Source organism: Brassica rapa, chromosome A01, assembly GCF_000309985.2.
Source record: "Brassica rapa cultivar Chiifu-401-42 chromosome A01, CAAS_Brap_v3.01, whole genome shotgun sequence".
In the NCBI taxonomy this organism is placed as follows: Eukaryota; Viridiplantae; Streptophyta; class Magnoliopsida; order Brassicales; family Brassicaceae; genus Brassica; species Brassica rapa.
Window position 1 is genome coordinate 450,461 of NC_024795.2, and position 19,009 is coordinate 469,469.

General features: G+C 37.0%; 6 protein-coding genes across 9 annotated transcripts; 3 read left to right on the forward strand and 3 right to left on the reverse strand.

The window, feature by feature from the left end:
- The first annotated feature begins 497 nt into the window (after positions 1 to 497).
- Positions 498 to 1,700, forward strand: LOC103849321 (F-box/kelch-repeat protein At4g39560). Its single transcript, XM_009126104.2, has one exon. The coding sequence runs from the start codon at positions 498 to 500 to the stop codon at positions 1,698 to 1,700; it is 1,203 nt and encodes a 400-aa protein (XP_009124352.2).
- A 1,866-nt stretch (positions 1,701 to 3,566) lies between these two features.
- LOC117131885 (probable signal peptidase complex subunit 1) lies at positions 3,567 to 4,260 on the forward strand. The gene is made up of 2 exons (XM_033284863.1): positions 3,567 to 3,717; positions 3,859 to 4,260. The coding sequence occupies exon 2, from the start codon at positions 3,861 to 3,863 to the stop codon at positions 4,134 to 4,136; it is 276 nt and encodes a 91-aa protein (XP_033140754.1). The 5' UTR covers positions 3,567 to 3,717; positions 3,859 to 3,860; the 3' UTR covers positions 4,137 to 4,260.
- Positions 4,261 to 4,334: 74 nt separating this feature from the next.
- On the reverse strand, positions 4,335 to 5,407 carry LOC117125681. Of its 2 annotated transcripts, none has more exons than XM_033284827.1 (2): positions 5,164 to 5,407; positions 4,335 to 4,912 (listed from the first exon to the last, which is right to left on the reverse strand). In XM_033284827.1, exon 2 carries the CDS (start codon positions 4,847 to 4,849, stop codon positions 4,433 to 4,435), a length of 417 nt encoding a protein of 138 aa, XP_033140718.1. In that variant the 5' UTR covers positions 4,850 to 4,912; positions 5,164 to 5,407; the 3' UTR covers positions 4,335 to 4,432. The 2 variants fall into 2 exon arrangements, with proteins under 2 accessions (XP_033140718.1, XP_033140715.1); XM_033284824.1 differs by having other exon boundaries at positions 5,043 to 5,231.
- A 93-nt stretch (positions 5,408 to 5,500) lies between these two features.
- Positions 5,501 to 8,463, reverse strand: LOC117131868 (protein SCAI homolog). 2 transcript variants are annotated; one of them, XR_004455287.1, is made up of 9 exons: positions 7,738 to 8,226; positions 7,451 to 7,657; positions 7,133 to 7,375; positions 6,982 to 7,048; positions 6,721 to 6,915; positions 6,526 to 6,621; positions 6,243 to 6,431; positions 6,024 to 6,160; positions 5,501 to 5,943 (listed from the first exon to the last, which is right to left on the reverse strand). XR_004455287.1 is itself a non-coding variant. In XM_033284779.1 (9 exons), exons 1-9 carry the CDS (start codon positions 8,224 to 8,226, stop codon positions 5,757 to 5,759), a joined length of 1,806 nt encoding a protein of 601 aa, XP_033140670.1. In that variant the 5' UTR covers positions 8,227 to 8,463; the 3' UTR covers positions 5,501 to 5,756. The 2 variants fall into 2 exon arrangements, 1 of the variants encoding a protein (XP_033140670.1); XM_033284779.1 differs by having other exon boundaries at positions 6,530 to 6,621; positions 7,738 to 8,463.
- Positions 8,464 to 11,189: 2,726 nt separating this feature from the next.
- LOC117132049 (F-box/kelch-repeat protein At4g39560-like) lies at positions 11,190 to 12,392 on the forward strand. The gene has a single exon (XM_033285434.1). It carries the CDS (start codon positions 11,190 to 11,192, stop codon positions 12,390 to 12,392), a length of 1,203 nt encoding a protein of 400 aa, XP_033141325.1.
- A 4,658-nt stretch (positions 12,393 to 17,050) lies between these two features.
- LOC103855378 (homeobox-leucine zipper protein ATHB-16) lies at positions 17,051 to 18,684 on the reverse strand. 2 transcript variants are annotated; one of them, XM_009132377.3, is made up of 3 exons: positions 18,395 to 18,684; positions 17,849 to 18,252; positions 17,051 to 17,768 (listed from the first exon to the last, which is right to left on the reverse strand). In XM_009132377.3, the coding sequence occupies exons 1-3, from the start codon at positions 18,450 to 18,452 to the stop codon at positions 17,325 to 17,327; spliced, it is 906 nt and encodes a 301-aa protein (XP_009130625.1). In that variant the 5' UTR covers positions 18,453 to 18,684; the 3' UTR covers positions 17,051 to 17,324. The 2 variants fall into 2 exon arrangements, with proteins under 2 accessions (XP_009130625.1, XP_009130694.1); XM_009132446.3 differs by having other exon boundaries at positions 17,849 to 18,234; positions 18,395 to 18,683.
- Between the last annotated feature and the right edge of the window lie 325 nt (positions 18,685 to 19,009).

Here is a 19,009-nt window from a genome sequence, read left to right on the forward strand (position 1 = left end):
ACTAGTGTCAAAGTAAAAAAAGAAGGCAGAAGAAAGAAGTAAAGATTGTTATAATAATTATGTCAACATACTGTTAGTTGGCACAAAGTGGATTTAAAAGCTTTTGCACCACCAGATCAAAAGAAGGTGCGCAGTGATAACGAGGAAAGAAAGAAAAAAAAGAATGAAAGTTCAGCTAGCACTAAAGTAAACCTTGGATACCTATTAGGCTTTTGTATAAATAATAGATTAAAATTGTATTAAAACTATACTATATGAAAAAAACGGTGCTTATCAGTTATCACATCACACATCCTTTTGCTTCTATTGATTTAGTTTGGGCTAACTAGCCCAATAAGTACTCTATTCCATGTTTATTGGGTTTCTAATCAAATAGAATAGCAGAAAGTTGATATATGAAAAAGGCAATTGTAGAGTTGCTTCTCTTCTTTTATATGTAAACCCTAATTTGCAAATAGTAAATTTTCTCAAAAAAACGTTAACAAGAAGTGGTGACAATGTCCGAATCCTTCTCTGAAGAACCACCGCGTAATAAGAAGAAGAAGCCATCCATGTCTCCGTCGTTTTCCTTATCGTCGCTGCCAGATGAGGTGGCTTTGAGCTGCATGGCTCTACTCTCGAGATCGGACCATGCATCCTTATCTCGCGTCTCCAAGAGATACCGCTCTCTCGTGGCTTCCCCTGAGCTCTACAAGATTCGCTCGCAGCTAGGTTACAGCTGCTTCTACGTATGCTTGAGCATCCACGGTCCTTACTCAACCCCACGTTGGTTCATCATCAGCCGTGAAAAAACCGTGAACAGGCTCATGACCCCTATCCCTCCTTGCCCTTCTTCTCACCCTTTGAAAGGATTCTCCGTGGTGTCGCTTGACTGTGGCATATATGTAATCGGTGGGTCCATAACGAGAAAGAGAGAGTACTTCCGTTCTTCGGACCCCCCTTCTTCTAGTGTGTTGCTCTTGGATTGTCGGACTCACACGTGGCGTCAAGTCCCTTCCATGAAAGTGGCTCGATGTGAGGCGGCTGCTGGAGTCGTTGATGGGAAGATATACGTGTTTGGAGGCTGCGGCCATAATGAGACCTATGGAGAGGTATTTGACCCAAAGACTCAAACGTGGACTACTTTGCCGCCAGTGCCGGATAGTGTAAAAGAGTATGTCCCATTCAAAAAGACCATGGTGATGGGTGAGAAGATTTACCCAGTGCCTTTCTGGAATTCACCAAACCTATTATACTACTCTCCCAACGAAGGTATATGGGGAAGAAGGATGAAGGATGTTGATGTTTCGAAGATAGGAACCAAAAGTTATTGTTTTAGTATGGCAGAGAATGTATTATACAGTTGTGATGACTACGGGAATATGTTTTGGAGTGAGCCAGAGGATTCGGATTGGAATAAAGTCGAGGGTTTAGGGGCTCTACATAATCATTTTTACAAACCGCTGGCTAGCTTTATTTGGGATACGTCACCGTGTGATGAGTTGTTGAGAACTTTCGGTACCAACATTTTGATCTTTTGGTTCAAGTATAACCCTAAGAATACGAAAGTGGATATCTGGTGTGCCGAGATTTCCTTTGAAAGACTCCATGACAAAGGTGAGATTATCGGTAAGATTGAGTGGTTGCAATCTGTTGCTGGAGTTAAAGGCCATTCCTCGAGTCACCTTGAGGTTTTACATTCTGCTTATGTCAATGTTTAGACTCTATATACATCTGATCATCACAAGGTGTTTCATTGTGCTTCTATGTGTTTTAAAACAAAAACTTTTCTCTGGGGCAACTTCATCATCCCATTCTATCGTTGCATAATTGTAGTAATTATGTGATGATTTCATGTAACTATAAAATACTTTAATTTATAGCCTGTGTATTGGTTTCTTTACTTATCATTTTTGTGTGGGTGTATACATTGACTCGACTATGAGCTTGTTAGAAGCGTTTGCAACCATACTATCTCGTTTGCTTAGTTAACTTAATTACAACTGTATTGCTTAGTGATGTTGTTGTTGTTGCTAAAAGGACAAACAAAAGTAACTTTGTATCATCTTATTGGATAAACTTATGAAAACCCTTTGACAAACAAAAGTTCTGTCACAAGGTCTTGTGTTATCATATTTTTTTTAAAAAAATTTAATATCAAAACAACAGCAAATACATATGACTCTTGACTTTAAGCATCTGCAGCAAATAAAAGGTATGTTCCATCTGTGCTGACTCGAACTAGTTTATAGGAGTTAAGACCCACAGGCTGATAAACGCGTGTCATTTCATCTTTAGACGAGGTCAGTTGTCGTCGTTTTGATAAAAGCCATTTGCTCATTCTCCCACTCTTAAGCCGACGCGAGCCGTATTTAAGCTGTCTCCTACCACGGGTATTTGTAATCGTATTCGAATCTTTTTTTTCTTTCTAATACAATACAGTATTAGTTTGTAATTTATCACTTTTGTTTCATTTCTTTATAATCGCACTAGTGCTGATTGTTTACATTTTATTAATCGTAAATGTATTTTTCTTTTTGGAAAACATTAGAAAATTAAGGAAATCAATGACGATGTATCAAACGACCTATTACCAGAGTTTCATTATAATATAATTAGTTATATATATATATATATATAGAATTTTAATTTATCTTAATCTACGCATAAGATTATTCCTAGTGCAGTTTATATTGTTTAGATGGTATTGCGTTTGAGAATTAGGGGAGTTCAATTTATTAGGATTGAGTGGTATTCATGTCGAACTATCGAATAGTCTCTAAGTCATAAACTAGTACTACACATGTATTAATTTAAAAATTTGCTGCATTTATTTGGCAAAAAAAAAGTTTGCTGTACTCTAAAATAAAATTAAAATCTCTATATATTCAAAGGATCACATCAGCTAATTAAATGTTTCCAAATTTGAGTGTTATAAAATTTTCCAGAAATAACGTTGATAGCTGAGAGGGACCTTTGAAAATCATCACATCTTATAATTATATGTTCACAAATTATTTTATTAAACCCCATTTGCGTGTTTATGTATATTTAATTATTTATATACAAATTGAAAAGCCTTTCAACAAATCATCAATAAGGTTTAAACCTAAATTAACAATCTATAGCGAAATCATTCCTCCTTAACCTAGAATCTAAATCCAGAAGACGAATCGGCTAATCAAACGACTAACGAAGAAACAATCTGAGGATTCGGGAAAAGAACTTTTACCTTCTCTGCGTCGCTTTCGCTTCTCTGAATTCAAATTAGTGCTCCGATCTCGAAAAGGGAAGATAATGAAAGTAATCTCACGTGTAGGGCTGTTGATATTTAATTTATAGGCAACGATGTCAAAAGCAAGTTGACGATCCTACGGTTGTTATCGCTCATCGGTGTGTTTCTCGTGTTTCTTAATCGTACCGACTAAAATACCACAATATGTGTTTTCTCTCAGCCAGTCAACGGTTCAGATCTACCGTTTACACGTTTGACGAGGATCGCCAATCCTACGTGGTTGATTCCTATTGGTTGAATACTAAACGTCACGGATCGATGACATCAACCGTTCTAATGTAGAAATATAATGGGCTTAAAGATAAGGCCCATTAATTACAGAATCCTACGGGCACGTTACGTGCCGGTTTAGTTTATTTTGCATTAAAAACCAATTTCGGAGTCGTCATCTTCCTCTTCGCCCAGATTCACTTCCTTCGAGAAGATTCGCATCATTTTCCCAGGTATAGATTCTCTGACGAGATCTGATTCTAGTTTGTTGCTTATTGTTCTTGTAGATTCGAATCCGGCGATTATCAATTGCATTTCGTGCTGGATTCAATTCGAAAGATCCGATCTAATCGTTTTGGTTGGTGTTGATTCAGTTATGGATTGGCAAGGACAGAAACTAGCGGAGCAGCTGATGCAGATCCTGCTCTTGATCGCCGCCGTTGTGGCGTTCGTCGTTGGTTACACGACGGCGTCGTTTAGGACGATGATGTTGATTTACGCGGGAGGGGTTGGTGTCACGACGTTGATCACGGTGCCGAACTGGCCATTCTTTAACCGTCATCCACTCAAGTGGTTGGAACCAAGTGAAGCGGAGAAGCATCCTAAACCGGAAGTCGTTGTTAGCTCGAAGAAGAAGTCATCTAAAAAGTAGCAAATCGTCTTTTGTAATCTCTCTTTTTTTCTAGACCTTTGATATAAAAAAAAAGAACATGTTCTGGATTTTGCTTATGAATAAGATATAGTCTAAATGACATAATAATTTCGATTGATTCTGAGACATCTTTGCTTAATTGTTATGTAAGAAGACAATTTAAACGTTGTCTGTAAAGAACAGAACCGAGCCCATGTCTTTTTAGTTTTTACTAAGTGTTCAAATCAATCACTAGAAAAAGAGCAATGGTAGCAAGAGCTAGTATAGACTCTACAATCCGTGCCATTACAAGAGAGCTAGAGGAGAGTGACGAGAATGAAAATGAGAAGAGCAGCGATGAAAGAATACTTGAGAGCAGCGACAAGGATAGCAAAAGAGATGAAGAAGAGCTGGGATAAGACTTGAAGGCTAGCCCATGTCAGTACTCCAGCTAATCCAACGGCCGCAAAGTTATCTTGATCCGGCTTCAGTAGATCCCCCAACCGGAAACTGAAACCAGGGAATCCATCTTTCTCGGGAGCATCACCATCATCGTTACTAACCGGTCTGTTACCACCACCAGAAGACTCCTTATTGCCACCGCCATTTTGGGCATACGTTCTGAGCTTTAACGGGGATTTGCAGAAACTAACATGATGATGGTGATGAGGAATGATGTATGAATAACGAGGCTTTGGTGTGATGGGCACAAAGGGCTTTAGTGTTAGCAGCATCGCGGATTGTGGATTTAAAATCAAAATGATCTTTGCTATGATAGTAGGAGCTGGTAAGTCTATCTGCACTCGAGAAAAACAGAGGTCAAATAGAATCTAAGCATATCGAAATGACTACTGGAACTCAAAATCAAAGCGAAATCCTAATTCTCGCCATGATATTTTATAACTTGAATCGAGCTAAAACCAATACCCAGATATGAATCAATCTGCATTCCATCGGATTATCCAAAACAGATCATTCATTCATTCGAAATCTCTACACCTCTAAGAGGTCAAGTCCGATTGAAAAAGTTATACGAAACCAAACACACCTGGAATCCGCCATGTTTCCTCCTCTCCACTCGCGAGATATGTAGTAGAACTAGAAGACAAATCGAAATCAACCGGTTGGTTTAAGAAATTAGACTCAATGGCTAAGATTCAATCTTACGGAGACACCAGCAATATTTAAACGGCTAGGATCTTCTCCCTTGCTATTTTAATATTTTGGTCTTTTTTAAGTTTCAATCTTTTTTTTCTTTCTTCTCTATAGCTCAAATGTTGAGTAAACATCATGATCATAAAGAACATGTAAAGAAACAATGACACACTTTTATTTATGCAATGCAGAGTTTTACCTCAGATACACAAAACAAACCATCCTGAGAAGAGAGAAGGAAAAGAGACTAGTAAATTATTACCTGGGTTCTAATCTTTTACAAAGAACAACACAAAGCTAAAGAATCATCAAAACTAGAAAGAAAAAAAATTCAATCTCCAAATTACACTTTCTTTATACCCTAAAAAAATACAGACTTTTTCTATAAAAAAAAAGTGAACATACAACCTATTCCACCTACCAACCTCCCCGACCACAGAGATGGAGATATAGAGTGAGAGAGAGGCTCATAGGTTTCTCTAGTTTTTATGTCTTGCTGAAGTGGAAAGATTTGGCAACACCCAAGTGATCAGCTAGCCGTTCTACTGTGGACTGCACCGTTTTAGACACCGGTGAGAGCGAATCTGGGAGACTCGGGTGGCATTGTGGTAAATACGGGTCATCATCCTCTGTGCGGCTCAAGCAAGTGAGTACAGACCGGCAGAATATGAATCTACACAACAACCAAGGTAATATTAGAGAAGCTGCCTTGTCTGGTTCTGATTCCCAAAACTTTTAAAAAATAAGACTCACCTGAGAATCAGCCGTCTCAAGAACTGATCAGGCAAGACCTGTGCCCAGACAAGATTCAAGACTTTGGAAGTCAAGAGGATCGTTTCCCACTCAGAGAAAGAAGCAGATAGTATGCTCTCTGCTTCATCATAAACCTCCTGAAGATATGTGATCAAGATGGTAAGAAGCAATGCCACCACATCATGATAACATACGCTTTGCTTCATTTAAGGTACTTACAGGTTCGGGATCCGAGTTCGAGAGGCCCAGCATTTGACAGAATGCTTGTAAAGGAGCTGTCAAGAAAAAAGTAAACTGGCTTCCGTTTAGTGCTGCTGCTGTATCATCAGCAGATGGGTTCTCCAGAGATGGCTTCAGAGGCGAAAGAAGTAGAGCAACAGGCTCTCCTCTCTCTGCACCATTCAAAACCTGAAGCTCACAATCCGTTAGCCAATATCGCACAGTGACAAAGAACAACTATAAGAATCTCCTGAGAGAATGATAAGACTAAGTTAGGACAAACCTGCCTTGAATGCTCGGCTAGTGTCGCTATCAATGACCAAGAAAAGCGGTTTCCGCGTAAAAGGGATTAGATCACCAGGGTAAAGGTTGTTTGAACCTGAAAAAAACAAAAAACAAGACAGTGAGTGAGAAAAGTCTGCTCATTCAGTGCCCACTGGAGACATATAACAATGTAAATCCGAGGAAAACAACTTACCAGAGCCTCCTCTAGGACCTAACCAAAGATAATCATCATAATAACCCCCAGAAGATTTGTGTCCGTTGCTAAGAGGTTCTGACTTGTAACTCTTCTGCTCTTGGGAAGCTCGGCCAAGCAGCTTGCTTTTTGATGTTCTGCTTGAACCGACAGCGTTCTCCGGTTGCGCAACATTCTCACGAGCAGCAGGGCCACCTGGTTAATCGTCACCAACATGTTAACATCAAGAAGTTCCAAGTGACAAAAAAAAAAAAAACTAACCTGAAGCAGATAGATATATCAGCATCACACACTCTGGAGAGAGTTCATCACAGATCATCGCCAAGACCTGAACATATATAAAGGAAAAAAAAAATCAGAAACTCCTAAAGATTATTTTCCTATATGAAACAGATAAAAAAAAAAACCTCACCGCAAGCAAGTGGGACACTGTGGGACGATAAAGAACAGCTTTCCTAGGATTAGGAGGTAACGACGGATCAGCCATATCAGCAGCCAATTTCATATCTATAATCCCAGAGGTCAGCGTATGATCAACCACAAAACCATTCTCTTTCGTCTCAACAGGCCGCTTCTGGTAAAAAGACCCACTAGGCTCCCACTCTAAACACTGCATCATTCTATACGTATCCAACGTCACTTCAGCGTATTTCACCTAAATGATTACAAAGGCCACAGCGTATGAATCTTAGGTTCAATAAAAACAAAACACTGCTTGTTTAATGCTTACCTCGTTACGGTGATAGCTAGCTAATAGAGCATCACGAAACTTGAAGAGCTTCTTAGCGTGGAACCTCGCTAGGTACGTGTGAGAAGCTGGATAGGAATCAAGCATAGCGCAGTAACGAAGCGGCCTGACATAAGTTAAGTCCACGTCAGCTTTAGTAAACCGAGTGATCTCTTGCACAACTATCCTCCACTCCTTAAAGTTGGTCTCCTGCACCAAAAGATCAAAACTTTATTCAACCAGAGGCTCAATTCTCAAAAGCCTCAAATCAAAAAGATTAAATCTTTTACCCTAAAATTAGACTTGCTGTCATCAACCAAAGCCCTAAGCTTCTCAGCCAAGTGCAAAACCATCTCCCTCCGATCAACAATCAACGCAACGAGCAAGAACCTCGCGTAGAACCTCAGCTCCTTGGACCTCGCGCTGAGATCCTTCCTCTCCTCCCCTTCCTCGAAGTACCTCCGCTTGAGAATGGCCTCGTAGAAGACGTAGGACTCGAGGAGGAAGCGAGCCTCGCTGGTCCTCATGTACTGGCTGAAGTAGAGCTGCCCAATCCGGCTCGCGATCTCGCCGATCTCCCACCGGTTCAGCCCCGACGCGACGAGCTTGGGCCGGTGGGACTGCTGGTAATTCCAGAGCTTCATGTAGGCCTTGAAGACCTTGTGGAAGTAGTGGCTCTGCGCTCGCCCGAAGGCCGGGAGATCGCGGACTCTCGCGAACTTGCGGTCCGCGTTCTCCACCAGGGCTCGGAAATTGCGCGACACGTCTTCCTCCGCCATTTTGCGACTGTTTTGTTGCCCCTTTTAGTTGCGGTGAGAGTCGCCGTCGTTTACCATCGGCGGAGAGAAAGAGAGAGAGAAAGGGAAAGACTTTAATGAGATTGGCGGTGGAGAGAGAGAGAGAGAGAGAGAACAGATGAGAAGAGTAAATATGGTTTTCCTTTTCTTTTTTAATATTGCTTCAATTTATCTTCCTTATTTTTCCATTTTTATTTTATTTCCTCCTTTTAGGTCTTCACCTTTACAAAAGCAGTTGAAAAAACAGTAGAATCCTTGGGATTAATAGTAATCTTTCATTTCATAATTATTGTTAGTTCAAAACCTGTGAATTTTGAGAGAAAAAAACAATAATAAATCTGAGGTATACTCCAAATGTTCGATGTTTTAGCTTCTTTCTCGTATATAAATATATGATTTTTTTTTTATTAATGTATTAGTTTTAAAATAAAATATGAAGCAAAATGTAAGTGGTTAAATTTTATTGACAATAGAAAAAAAAATTAAACTAACTAAAAAGTCCATAGTAGACAAAAATATTTTTTTTTTATTTGTATGAATTACCTTAAAAAGTTATACATTTTTATTCGGAGATAGTATCATTTAAGAAAAAATTATATGTTTAAGATAATTATTAAAATATTATTTTTATGTAGAAATACTATGATTAGCTATCACGATACTATTTTCATTCAGAATTTTATTACATCAAGGTTTAGTTTAGCAAATGCGTGACATTGAAATTTAAAACTACCATTATTCATCCTTTTTCATTTCAGTACCAAAACATTTAATAATGTTATTAGCTGGATTATTGCAGATAGGAGTATGCATCGCTATGAGCAAAAACGCATGTGCGCACGAACCCACAAAAGAATTTGCAGAATCATAAAATCCCGTGTGTTGTGTAATCATGGTAAGCAGGAAGAGCTGGCATCAACGCAAAATATGTACTCGATGATGATACTCGCAGTCCATACAGTGTCATGGTATAGTTTAAGCAAATGTCCTTAACGTACGTACCTACTTGGTTAGAGAAGATAATATTTTCTTATTCAGTCTCCACAATTAACTAACTGACCCATATACTAATCGTGGCAACATGGCAAATTATATGATCTTTTTTAGTTAGTTTTCTTCAGTAATACGTTCTTAAATTAAATGATGGTAGCAACACGCAACTTGCACATGATATGGCTATATATCATTTTATCATATGCCGACGCACGGCATGGCGAGAAGCCTTTTTTATATTTCCCCTAACTACGAGTAATTATATGCGGATGTATTTGTCAAACTCATGAAAGATGATTCGGTGAATCAGTGGCAAACATCTATAACAATACCAACTCGATTGCTAAGAGGAACCCTAGGGGAAAGTGTTATTAGTTAGAATATGCATAACAAAGGCGTTGACTTTTTAATATTGGTCACTAGTTTTTTTTTACTTTCCGGGTGTTGTTCCAAATTCAGCTAATGGTGTAATCATCACATATACTGAAATTTATTTATAAAGGTGGACCGACGTGACCTGTCGTGATGCTGATTCTCATTTTTTGGGGTATTGTTGAGAACATTATAAATTTAAGAAGATAAGAAATCGATTTTTTCAAGGGTTGAGTTTGATTTAATATCATTGCATAAATGAATAAAAACTGCTTAAGATTCATCTTTGGGTTCTAATTATGTGGTTATCTAATATAAAGAGAATCTTTAGATGGTTGACAAAAAAAGAGAGTTCGTAGAAAATGAGAGTACAGTATGTATATTTTATACTAAAACGAGTATACACAAATATGTCATATAAACATTTTGTCTCTACACCTGCAAATTACAATATCAGTGGGGCATGTTTCCATTAACTTTTTGTAGTAGTGGTTAGATGTTAGTTGTCTGAACTCTATTTATTTATTTTTAAATTTTGAATATTCATATTTCAATTTGGTCCTACTTTGTTTGACATAAATTAGGAAATCTAAACTAATTTTATTTGCTTGGCGGACCAAATGGTACGTCGCCTTTGTTAAAAGCTTTATTAGGTGGGAAACTTTATTTGCTAATTATAAAATGTACCTCTATATTGGACAAGTTTTAGTTAATTGCTTCGTATGTACATCCTCTTATCACATGAATACATTCCATTAGACTAAAAAACAAACAAAAACTCCAAGCTAATAAATCATTAAAAATAGTAATAATTTTAAAATCCTCACCCAGCGCTATATAATTATTTGTCTTATATATAACACTCCACATTCCACATCATAATATAACAGTGAGAAGATATGTTATCGAGTTTCATGTATATTTAAATATTTTGTTGTTTAGCTTGATGGACTGGTCGTAGGTGGCTATATACCAAGTTATTCGACAGCCGTGATAAAGTGTTTATAAAGAAGGTAAAGATAGAGAAGAAGGAAAAACATAAAGAACAAAAGAACATATTTGTGAAGTCAATACCAAGAACATACTAGTGTCAAAGTAAAAAAAGAAGGCAGAAGAAAGAAGTAAAGATTGTTATAATAATTATGTCAACATACTGTTAGTTGGCACAAAGTGGATTTAAAAGCTTTTGCACCACCAGATCAAAAGAAGGTGCGCAGTGATAACGAGGAAAGAAAGAAAAAAAAGAATGAAAGTTCAGCTAGCACTAAAGTAAACCTTGGATACCTATTAGGCTTTTGTATAAATAATAGATTAAAATTGTATTAAAACTATACTATATGAAAAAAACGGTGCTTATCAGTTATCACATCACACATCCTTTTGCTTCTATTGATTTAGTTTGGGCTAACTAGCCCAATAAGTACTCTATTCCATGTTTATTGGGTTTCTAATCAAATAGAATAGCAGAAAGTTGATATATGAAAAAGGCAATTGTAGAGTTGCTTCTCTTCTTTTATATGTAAACCCTAATTTGCAAATAGTAAATTTTCTCAAAAAAACGTTAACAAGAAGTGGTGACAATGTCCGAATCCTTCTCTGAAGAACCACCGCGTAATAAGAAGAAGAAGCCATCCATGTCTCCGTCGTTTTCCTTATCGTCGCTGCCAGATGAGGTGGCTTTGAGCTGCATGGCTCTACTCTCGAGATCGGACCATGCATCCTTATCTCGCGTCTCCAAGAGATACCGCTCTCTCGTGGCTTCCCCTGAGCTCTACAAGATTCGCTCGCAGCTAGGTTACAGCTGCTTCTACGTATGCTTGAGCATCCACGGTCCTTACTCAACCCCACGTTGGTTCATCATCAGCCGTGAAAAAACCGTGAACAGGCTCATGACCCCTATCCCTCCTTGCCCTTCTTCTCACCCTTTGAAAGGATTCTCCGTGGTGTCGCTTGACTGTGGCATATATGTAATCGGTGGGTCCATAACGAGAAAGAGAGAGTACTTCCGTTCTTCGGACCCCCCTTCTTCTAGTGTGTTGCTCTTGGATTGTCGGACTCACACGTGGCGTCAAGTCCCTTCCATGAAAGTGGCTCGATGTGAGGCGGCTGCTGGAGTCGTTGATGGGAAGATATACGTGTTTGGAGGCTGCGGCCATAATGAGACCTATGGAGAGGTATTTGACCCAAAGACTCAAACGTGGACTACTTTGCCGCCAGTGCCGGATAGTGTAAAAGAGTATGTCCCATTCAAAAAGACCATGGTGATGGGTGAGAAGATTTACCCAGTGCCTTTCTGGAATTCACCAAACCTATTATACTACTCTCCCAACGAAGGTATATGGGGAAGAAGGATGAAGGATGTTGATGTTTCGAAGATAGGAACCAAAAGTTATTGTTTTAGTATGGCAGAGAATGTATTATACAGTTGTGATGACTACGGGAATATGTTTTGGAGTGAGCCAGAGGATTCGGATTGGAATAAAGTCGAGGGTTTAGGGGCTCTACATAATCATTTTTACAAACCGCTGGCTAGCTTTATTTGGGATACGTCACCGTGTGATGAGTTGTTGAGAACTTTCGGTACCAACATTTTGATCTTTTGGTTCAAGTATAACCCTAAGAATACGAAAGTGGATATCTGGTGTGCCGAGATTTCCTTTGAAAGACTCCATGACAAAGGTGAGATTATCGGTAAGATTGAGTGGTTGCAATCTGTTGCTGGAGTTAAAGGCCATTCCTCGAGTCACCTTGAGGTTTTACATTCTGCTTATGTCAATGTTTAGACTCTATATACATCTGATCATCACAAGGTGTTTCATTGTGCTTCTATGTGTTTTAAAACAAAAACTTTTCTCTGGGGCAACTTCATCATCCCATTCTATCGTTGCATAATTGTAGTAATTATGTGATGATTTCATGTAACTATAAAATACTTTAATTTATAGCCTGTGTATTGGTTTCTTTACTTATCATTTTTGTGTGGGTGTATACATTGACTCGACTATGAGCTTGTTAGAAGCGTTTGCAACCATACTATCTCGTTTGCTTAGTTAACTTAATTACAACTGTATTGCTTAGTGATGTTGTTGTTGTTGCTAAAAGGACAAACAAAAGTAACTTTGTATCATCTTATTGGATAAACTTATGAAAACCCTTTGACAAACAAAAGTTCTGTCACAAGGTCTTGTGTTATCATATTTTTTTTAAAAAAATTTAATATCAAAACAACAGCAAATACATATGACTCTTGACTTTAAGCATCTGCAGCAAATAAAAGGTATGTTCCATCTGTGCTGACTCGAACTAGTTTATAGGAGTTAAGACCCACAGGCTGATAAACGCGTGTCATTTCATCTTTAGACGAGGTCAGTTGTCGTCGTTTTGATAAAAGCCATTTGCTCATTCTCCCACTCTTAAGCCGACGCGAGCCGTATTTAAGCTGTCTCCTACCACGGGTATTTGTAATCGTATTCGAATCTTTTTTTTCTTTCTAATACAATACAGTATTAGTTTGTAATTTATCACTTTTGTTTCATTTCTTTATAATCGCACTAGTGCTGATTGTTTACATTTTATTAATCGTAAATGTATTTTTCTTTTTGGAAAACATTAGAAAATTAAGGAAATCAATGACGATGTATCAAACGACCTATTACCAGAGTTTCATTATAATATAATTAGTTATATATATATATATATATAGAATTTTAATTTATCTTAATCTACGCATAAGATTATTCCTAGTGCAGTTTATATTGTTTAGATGGTATTGCGTTTGAGAATTAGGGGAGTTCAATTTATTAGGATTGAGTGGTATTCATGTCGAACTATCGAATAGTCTCTAAGTCATAAACTAGTACTACACATGTATTAATTTAAAAATTTGCTGCATTTATTTGGCAAAAAAAAAGTTTGCTGTACTCTAAAATAAAATTAAAATCTCTATATATTCAAAGGATCACATCAGCTAATTAAATGTTTCCAAATTTGAGTGTTATAAAATTTTCCAGAAATAACGTTGATAGCTGAGAGGGACCTTTGAAAATCATCACATCTTATAATTATATGTTCACAAATTATTTTATTAAACCCCATTTGCGTGTTTATGTATATTTAATTATTTATATACAAATTGAAAAGCCTTTCACCATCAAAGCATATTTGAATTTCCACTAGTGGGTCCTGAGAAACACAAGAGTGTTGAAAAACATAACATATCGAGATAAGAAAAAGGCGATTATATTCGTTTACATAACAACAGATTTAAGTATTCTTAATTAAAAAGATAGAACTCGATCGATTGTCTTCATACGCAACAGAATAGAAAATACGTATAGGGTTAAAGGGACATTAAAGTATGTGTAGCAACTACGTAATATCCATTATTTTGTTGCGACCTTTTTTTTAATTGAGAAAGCTATGTTTTTCTTGTTTAGTTCAATTAATCAGTTAGCAAAACATATTCATGATGTTTATGCTTAACCTATGCCCAAAGAAAAAACAACTCATTCCTTTGTTATGAAATCAGACTCAATCTAAAGTTCACACATATTTTGAACGCAGCAATTACAACTTGCTTTACCAAATGTCAACCTGTCTTTGAAACAGTCAAGTTTGTTAGTGTTCAATAGCTATCAAAATTATAACTCGTTCGTCAACGATTATATATTTGTTTTTTTTTTAATCTTTGGGTATATTCATTTCCTAATGTACATTGAATTCTGTGCATTAAATTATGTTCCATGGATAGAGTTACTACATATATCTATGACATCAAATATTTACCATCGAATAATGTAAATATATTCCACCACCCACATAAGACTACAGTTATACAATAGTAATAAGTTTGGATGGTTTAGATTATTGCGTGTAAATATAATTAAACGATTTGCAAAGATTCTTGAAACAACTGTGATCTTTGCTAGGAGAAAGTGAAGCACATAACAAAAATGTTCGCCGCCTGAATAAAAAACAATCTAATTAACACAACTAGATTTTAATTATTAAGCAAAAATATCTAAAAAAGAGCGAAGCATTGTGGACATATTTGTTTATGTGGACTGAGTTTTGACAACGCCGGTCGATATGAACATATAGGAAAAACAGAACATTTTATAAAAAAGACAAGCACGCATTATGGCATATAGGAAGATAGATCCTTGAACAAGGTTTAGATAAAATTGTTTCGTTTTCTATAATTTAATGAATAAGAATTTGATTCTGTATCGAAGAGAAAGAGGTAAGATGGGAGAAAGTCCATCCGAAGAAAGACAAATGTAACCAAGTTCTCCTTAGAATCCATCCCAAAGTCAAAGGTGTAGGTAACGTTGGATCCAAATCTCACTTTCTATAGCTCTATTCACACAGTCACAAAGACAAACACACATTATGGCATATAGGAAGACAGATCCTTGAACAAGGTTTTTCATGCAATTCCCTCATACTTTAGGATAAATTGTTTTCAATGGATTATGTCTAATTTAAGCATCAGAAAGTGTATTTTGTATAGTTTTTCACACAAAGATGTCTGCAAAACCTGTCTAATTAAAGTATAACATTTTACCTATCCTGCAAGTCTAAATTAACATTTCTAAACTGATGTAGGTTACCAAACTAAAATATTCAAAATACTTTGTTCGGGCACTGATCTGTTAACCTCTTTCCATACCAAACCAATGCTCTATCTTTGGTGAATAAAGTAGTGATATAGACGGCCGTAAATAGATGAAACATTTGAGATCTTCATGGATCGGAGGGTTTAGAAGAGAGCACTGTAGACGTGTCTATCCTCCTCCAGCTATCCCTGCGATGTTTTCTGATATATCTCATATATAAAACTAAAACTATAGATAATAAATAAAATAATTGTTTATTTTGCTCTATAGTGACAAATGGCGATGACGGAAAAAGACATGTTCTGTGAAACATTCATGGCCCCATATCACATGGGTGAAGGACCCATTTCCCTCACAGCTTCGTATAAAGAAAGGGAGAAAATAAGCTACAGTGTAGGCCCCCATTCCTTTTCTGTGCCATTTGGCAGTATAGCAAACAAAGTGAAAAGTATATACTATTTTTCTGTCCAACTTTATTTTGATAATTTATCATACTAATTTATATATAAATATGTAGCATATTAGGAAAAATGTAGGAGTATATGTTTTTATTGGTAATCGGAAAAAAATGTATGTTCAGTGCAAATATAACACCCTACCATTGTTTCTAAAATTAGTTACACTATTTCCGATGGCATATTGGTATGTATGTGGGTTTTACATGGTGAAATTGAATATATATGCACTATAAAGCCTTTTTAAATAAAAAAAACCGTGATTTATCGAATCAGCTGTAAAGAAAAACGTTTCAGTAACCCTAGCAGGCTAAAAAAGATTACAAAAAAGATTGTAATAATAGTGTTTTTTGGCGTCATGTTGTGATTTGAATGCCTCAATTTCAGATATGATCCGTGACAATGGTAAAAGCTTCTACTGACCGTGTCAGAATGTTTTCATCATTCACTAAAAACAATGTCCCATGCTTCCACTTAAAAACACGTACGCACAATCATAAAAACAAAAGCACCTTGATTGATGATGATGATAGCATTCCACAAGCCAATCCTATGTTTTAACTAGTATTTTTTTAATCATCACCTTTAGTTTTTTTTTTCATTTCTATGGAAATAAGTAAATAACTTTAAAGTCTTTCACTATAATCAAAATGTATAGCAGACACAAAAACCTTTTACGAAAATCATCAGGTTCTTCACCATTTCTAAAAGCCACTTTCTGGATTTGGAAAACTATTCTGATAATCTCGCCAAAGTTATTTATCAGACCCTATTTTCTTCCGAAAACAGATCATTTATACTGTCGTAGAATCTTAAAGATAATATTTGAAAAATCAATGATTCCATGTTAAATCAATGAAACATGTATTCGTCTTTTGTTGAAGAGATCACAAGAAGTCATCGATGTAGATTTAAGATTACTGTTGATTGTCACATCAGATTTACCTTGATTCATATACAAACGAGTAAAAATATGAAATATATTGAATTTGTTTTGTCGTGATCAGTATCCACTAGTTCAAGGTCGTTTTCGTGGGTTGAATTTAGTTTTCGCAAAAAAGAAAATAAAAAAGATGTTACGTTTAAAGAAAGAAAGGAAAGTGAAAGAGAGATGTCGTGGTCGTGGGGAGAAAAGCTGCGGCTATGGAGAAAATAAATCACACGTCTTTTCTTTCATCATTTTCCATTTTCTTTCCATATTTGTCTCAGTTTCACTTTCACTCCATATATTCTTTTAAGAGCCCAATTGATACCCCTTTATATTTCGATAATACATAATTTTTCAAATATAATTTATATTTGATTAATCACAAATCATATATTTGTATTTAACGTTTTCAAGTCTCGAAACCCATTAGTAAATTTTGATTATCATGAGTTATATGCTTAATCTCGTCATCTACTACCATCTAATTCTTATTTGAAGGTTAAATTAGACAAGTGAAAACTATAAGGGTAAACTTTGGAATACAATTGGGACTAGAGGAGTAACTTTTATCTGAATTTTTCTCTATTCGTGAAAACCCCTCCCGACATTGTTAATTAACACTTCAGTCCCCTTATTTTTTCATTATTCCATTTTTATCCTCCGAAGAGTGATAACAGTACATGGATCGTTCTTCCTCCTCCGATCAACGACTATTCATGTCCAGTGATCAGACGCGGAGTACCAATTCAGAGACGGCGGTTGCTCGTCGGAGAAGAAGCCGCCACAAGCTTCTTCGCCGCTAAAAAACTCGTCGTGATCCTCTGTTTTCACGAACTGCAAGAAACTTCCGCCGGCGACCGTCGCCGGCGGCGGCGGTGTCAATCTCCCATTCTCCGAGCTGGTTTCTTCGTTTAGAACAGCGCTCGAGTCGCAGCTGTCAGAAGATCCAGCTTCGACGACGGGGTTGGGCATAAGATCACGGAGATCGGTGAAGCTTCGCCGGTAGTTAAAACCGGTCGAGTGTTCGAGAAACTGAGGAGGAGACGAAGGCATCGGATCTTCTTCTTCCTTCACGGCGGAGATATCACTCTCCGTCGTGGCCTTGACGTTGTTGTTATCTTCATCTTCTCCGTTGATCTTACCTTTCATTTTACTAATCTGCAAAAAAAAGAAAACAGTTAAAAAAAAGTTTCGATTTTTATTATTTTATTAATTAATGTCTGAATTTGAATTGTCACCTCTTGGAGAAGAGAATCGTTGTCGCGGCGGAGTGAATCGAAGTTGTGGCGGAGAGAGTCGTACTGGCTCTTGAGAAGGCCGTAGTCTTTTTCGAGCTGTTTTGTCTTCCACCGTGCACGGCGGTTTTGGAACCAAACCGCTACTTGGCGAGGCTGAAGACCGAGCTCTTGTGCTAGTTTTGTTTTCCTCTCGGGCTCGAGTTTGTTCTCAAGCTCGAAATTCTTCTCGAGGGCTTTGACTTGGTCAACACGCAGCCTCCTCTTCTTCTCCGAGAGGCCCATGTGGTGGTGGTTGCCGGAATATTCCTCGACTATTGTACCGTCTTCTTCGTAGCCATCGAGCATAGACTGGAAATTACTTCCGTACCCTCGTGGACTCTGCTCGTCTGTGGCAAGGCAAGTAACTAATGAGTTTGTCAGTTTAAAGCAAAGATCTAAACAGTAGAGATTATGATAATTTTGCTATTAAAATGAAATTCGAATAAGAAATGATAATTTCTGAATTTATTAAAAAAGTAGAAAAAAACACACAAAAATGGTAAGCACCTGGAGAATTGGAGACTAGACCACACATTGAATCTGAGCTGCTTAGTCTTTTCATCATGACACCAAAAAGGGTTTAATGTCTTCTAGAATTTTTTTTTATTTTATGTTTCTAAATTCTCATTACAACAATGTTCAGCTTCTTCACTTAGACCCACAAACAAAAGAAAAGACTTAAGAGGAACAGAATTTAGAAATGGAAGAGAAGCTCCCAAGTTGGGCTATTTAGAAGCAAAGGAGGAGGGAGAGAGAGACCAAGTGTTCTTCGTTTTTCAGTATGAACAAGTTGGTTTCACACTTTCTTTTCTTTAAATAAACCAAGCTTGGGTTAATATGTAACTAGGGTTAAGTTTGTAATGAAACGGCAGCAGGGTTACATGACTCGACTCGGCTTGGCTCAAAGGGAATCTGTGATACGTCACCACGCTATGGGTTTTATAATTTCATAATGCAGCTTAGGGTCTTTCAAATTTCTAAACTTATCAATTCAGATAAAATAGCTAAACAGCGAAAACTAGATACGTAAGATTCATTTAATAGATTTAATATGCCGAACAATCCTCTGAAAATCGTCAGAAGGTACGTCAGAAGATTTGATGACAAAATGAAATTTATACT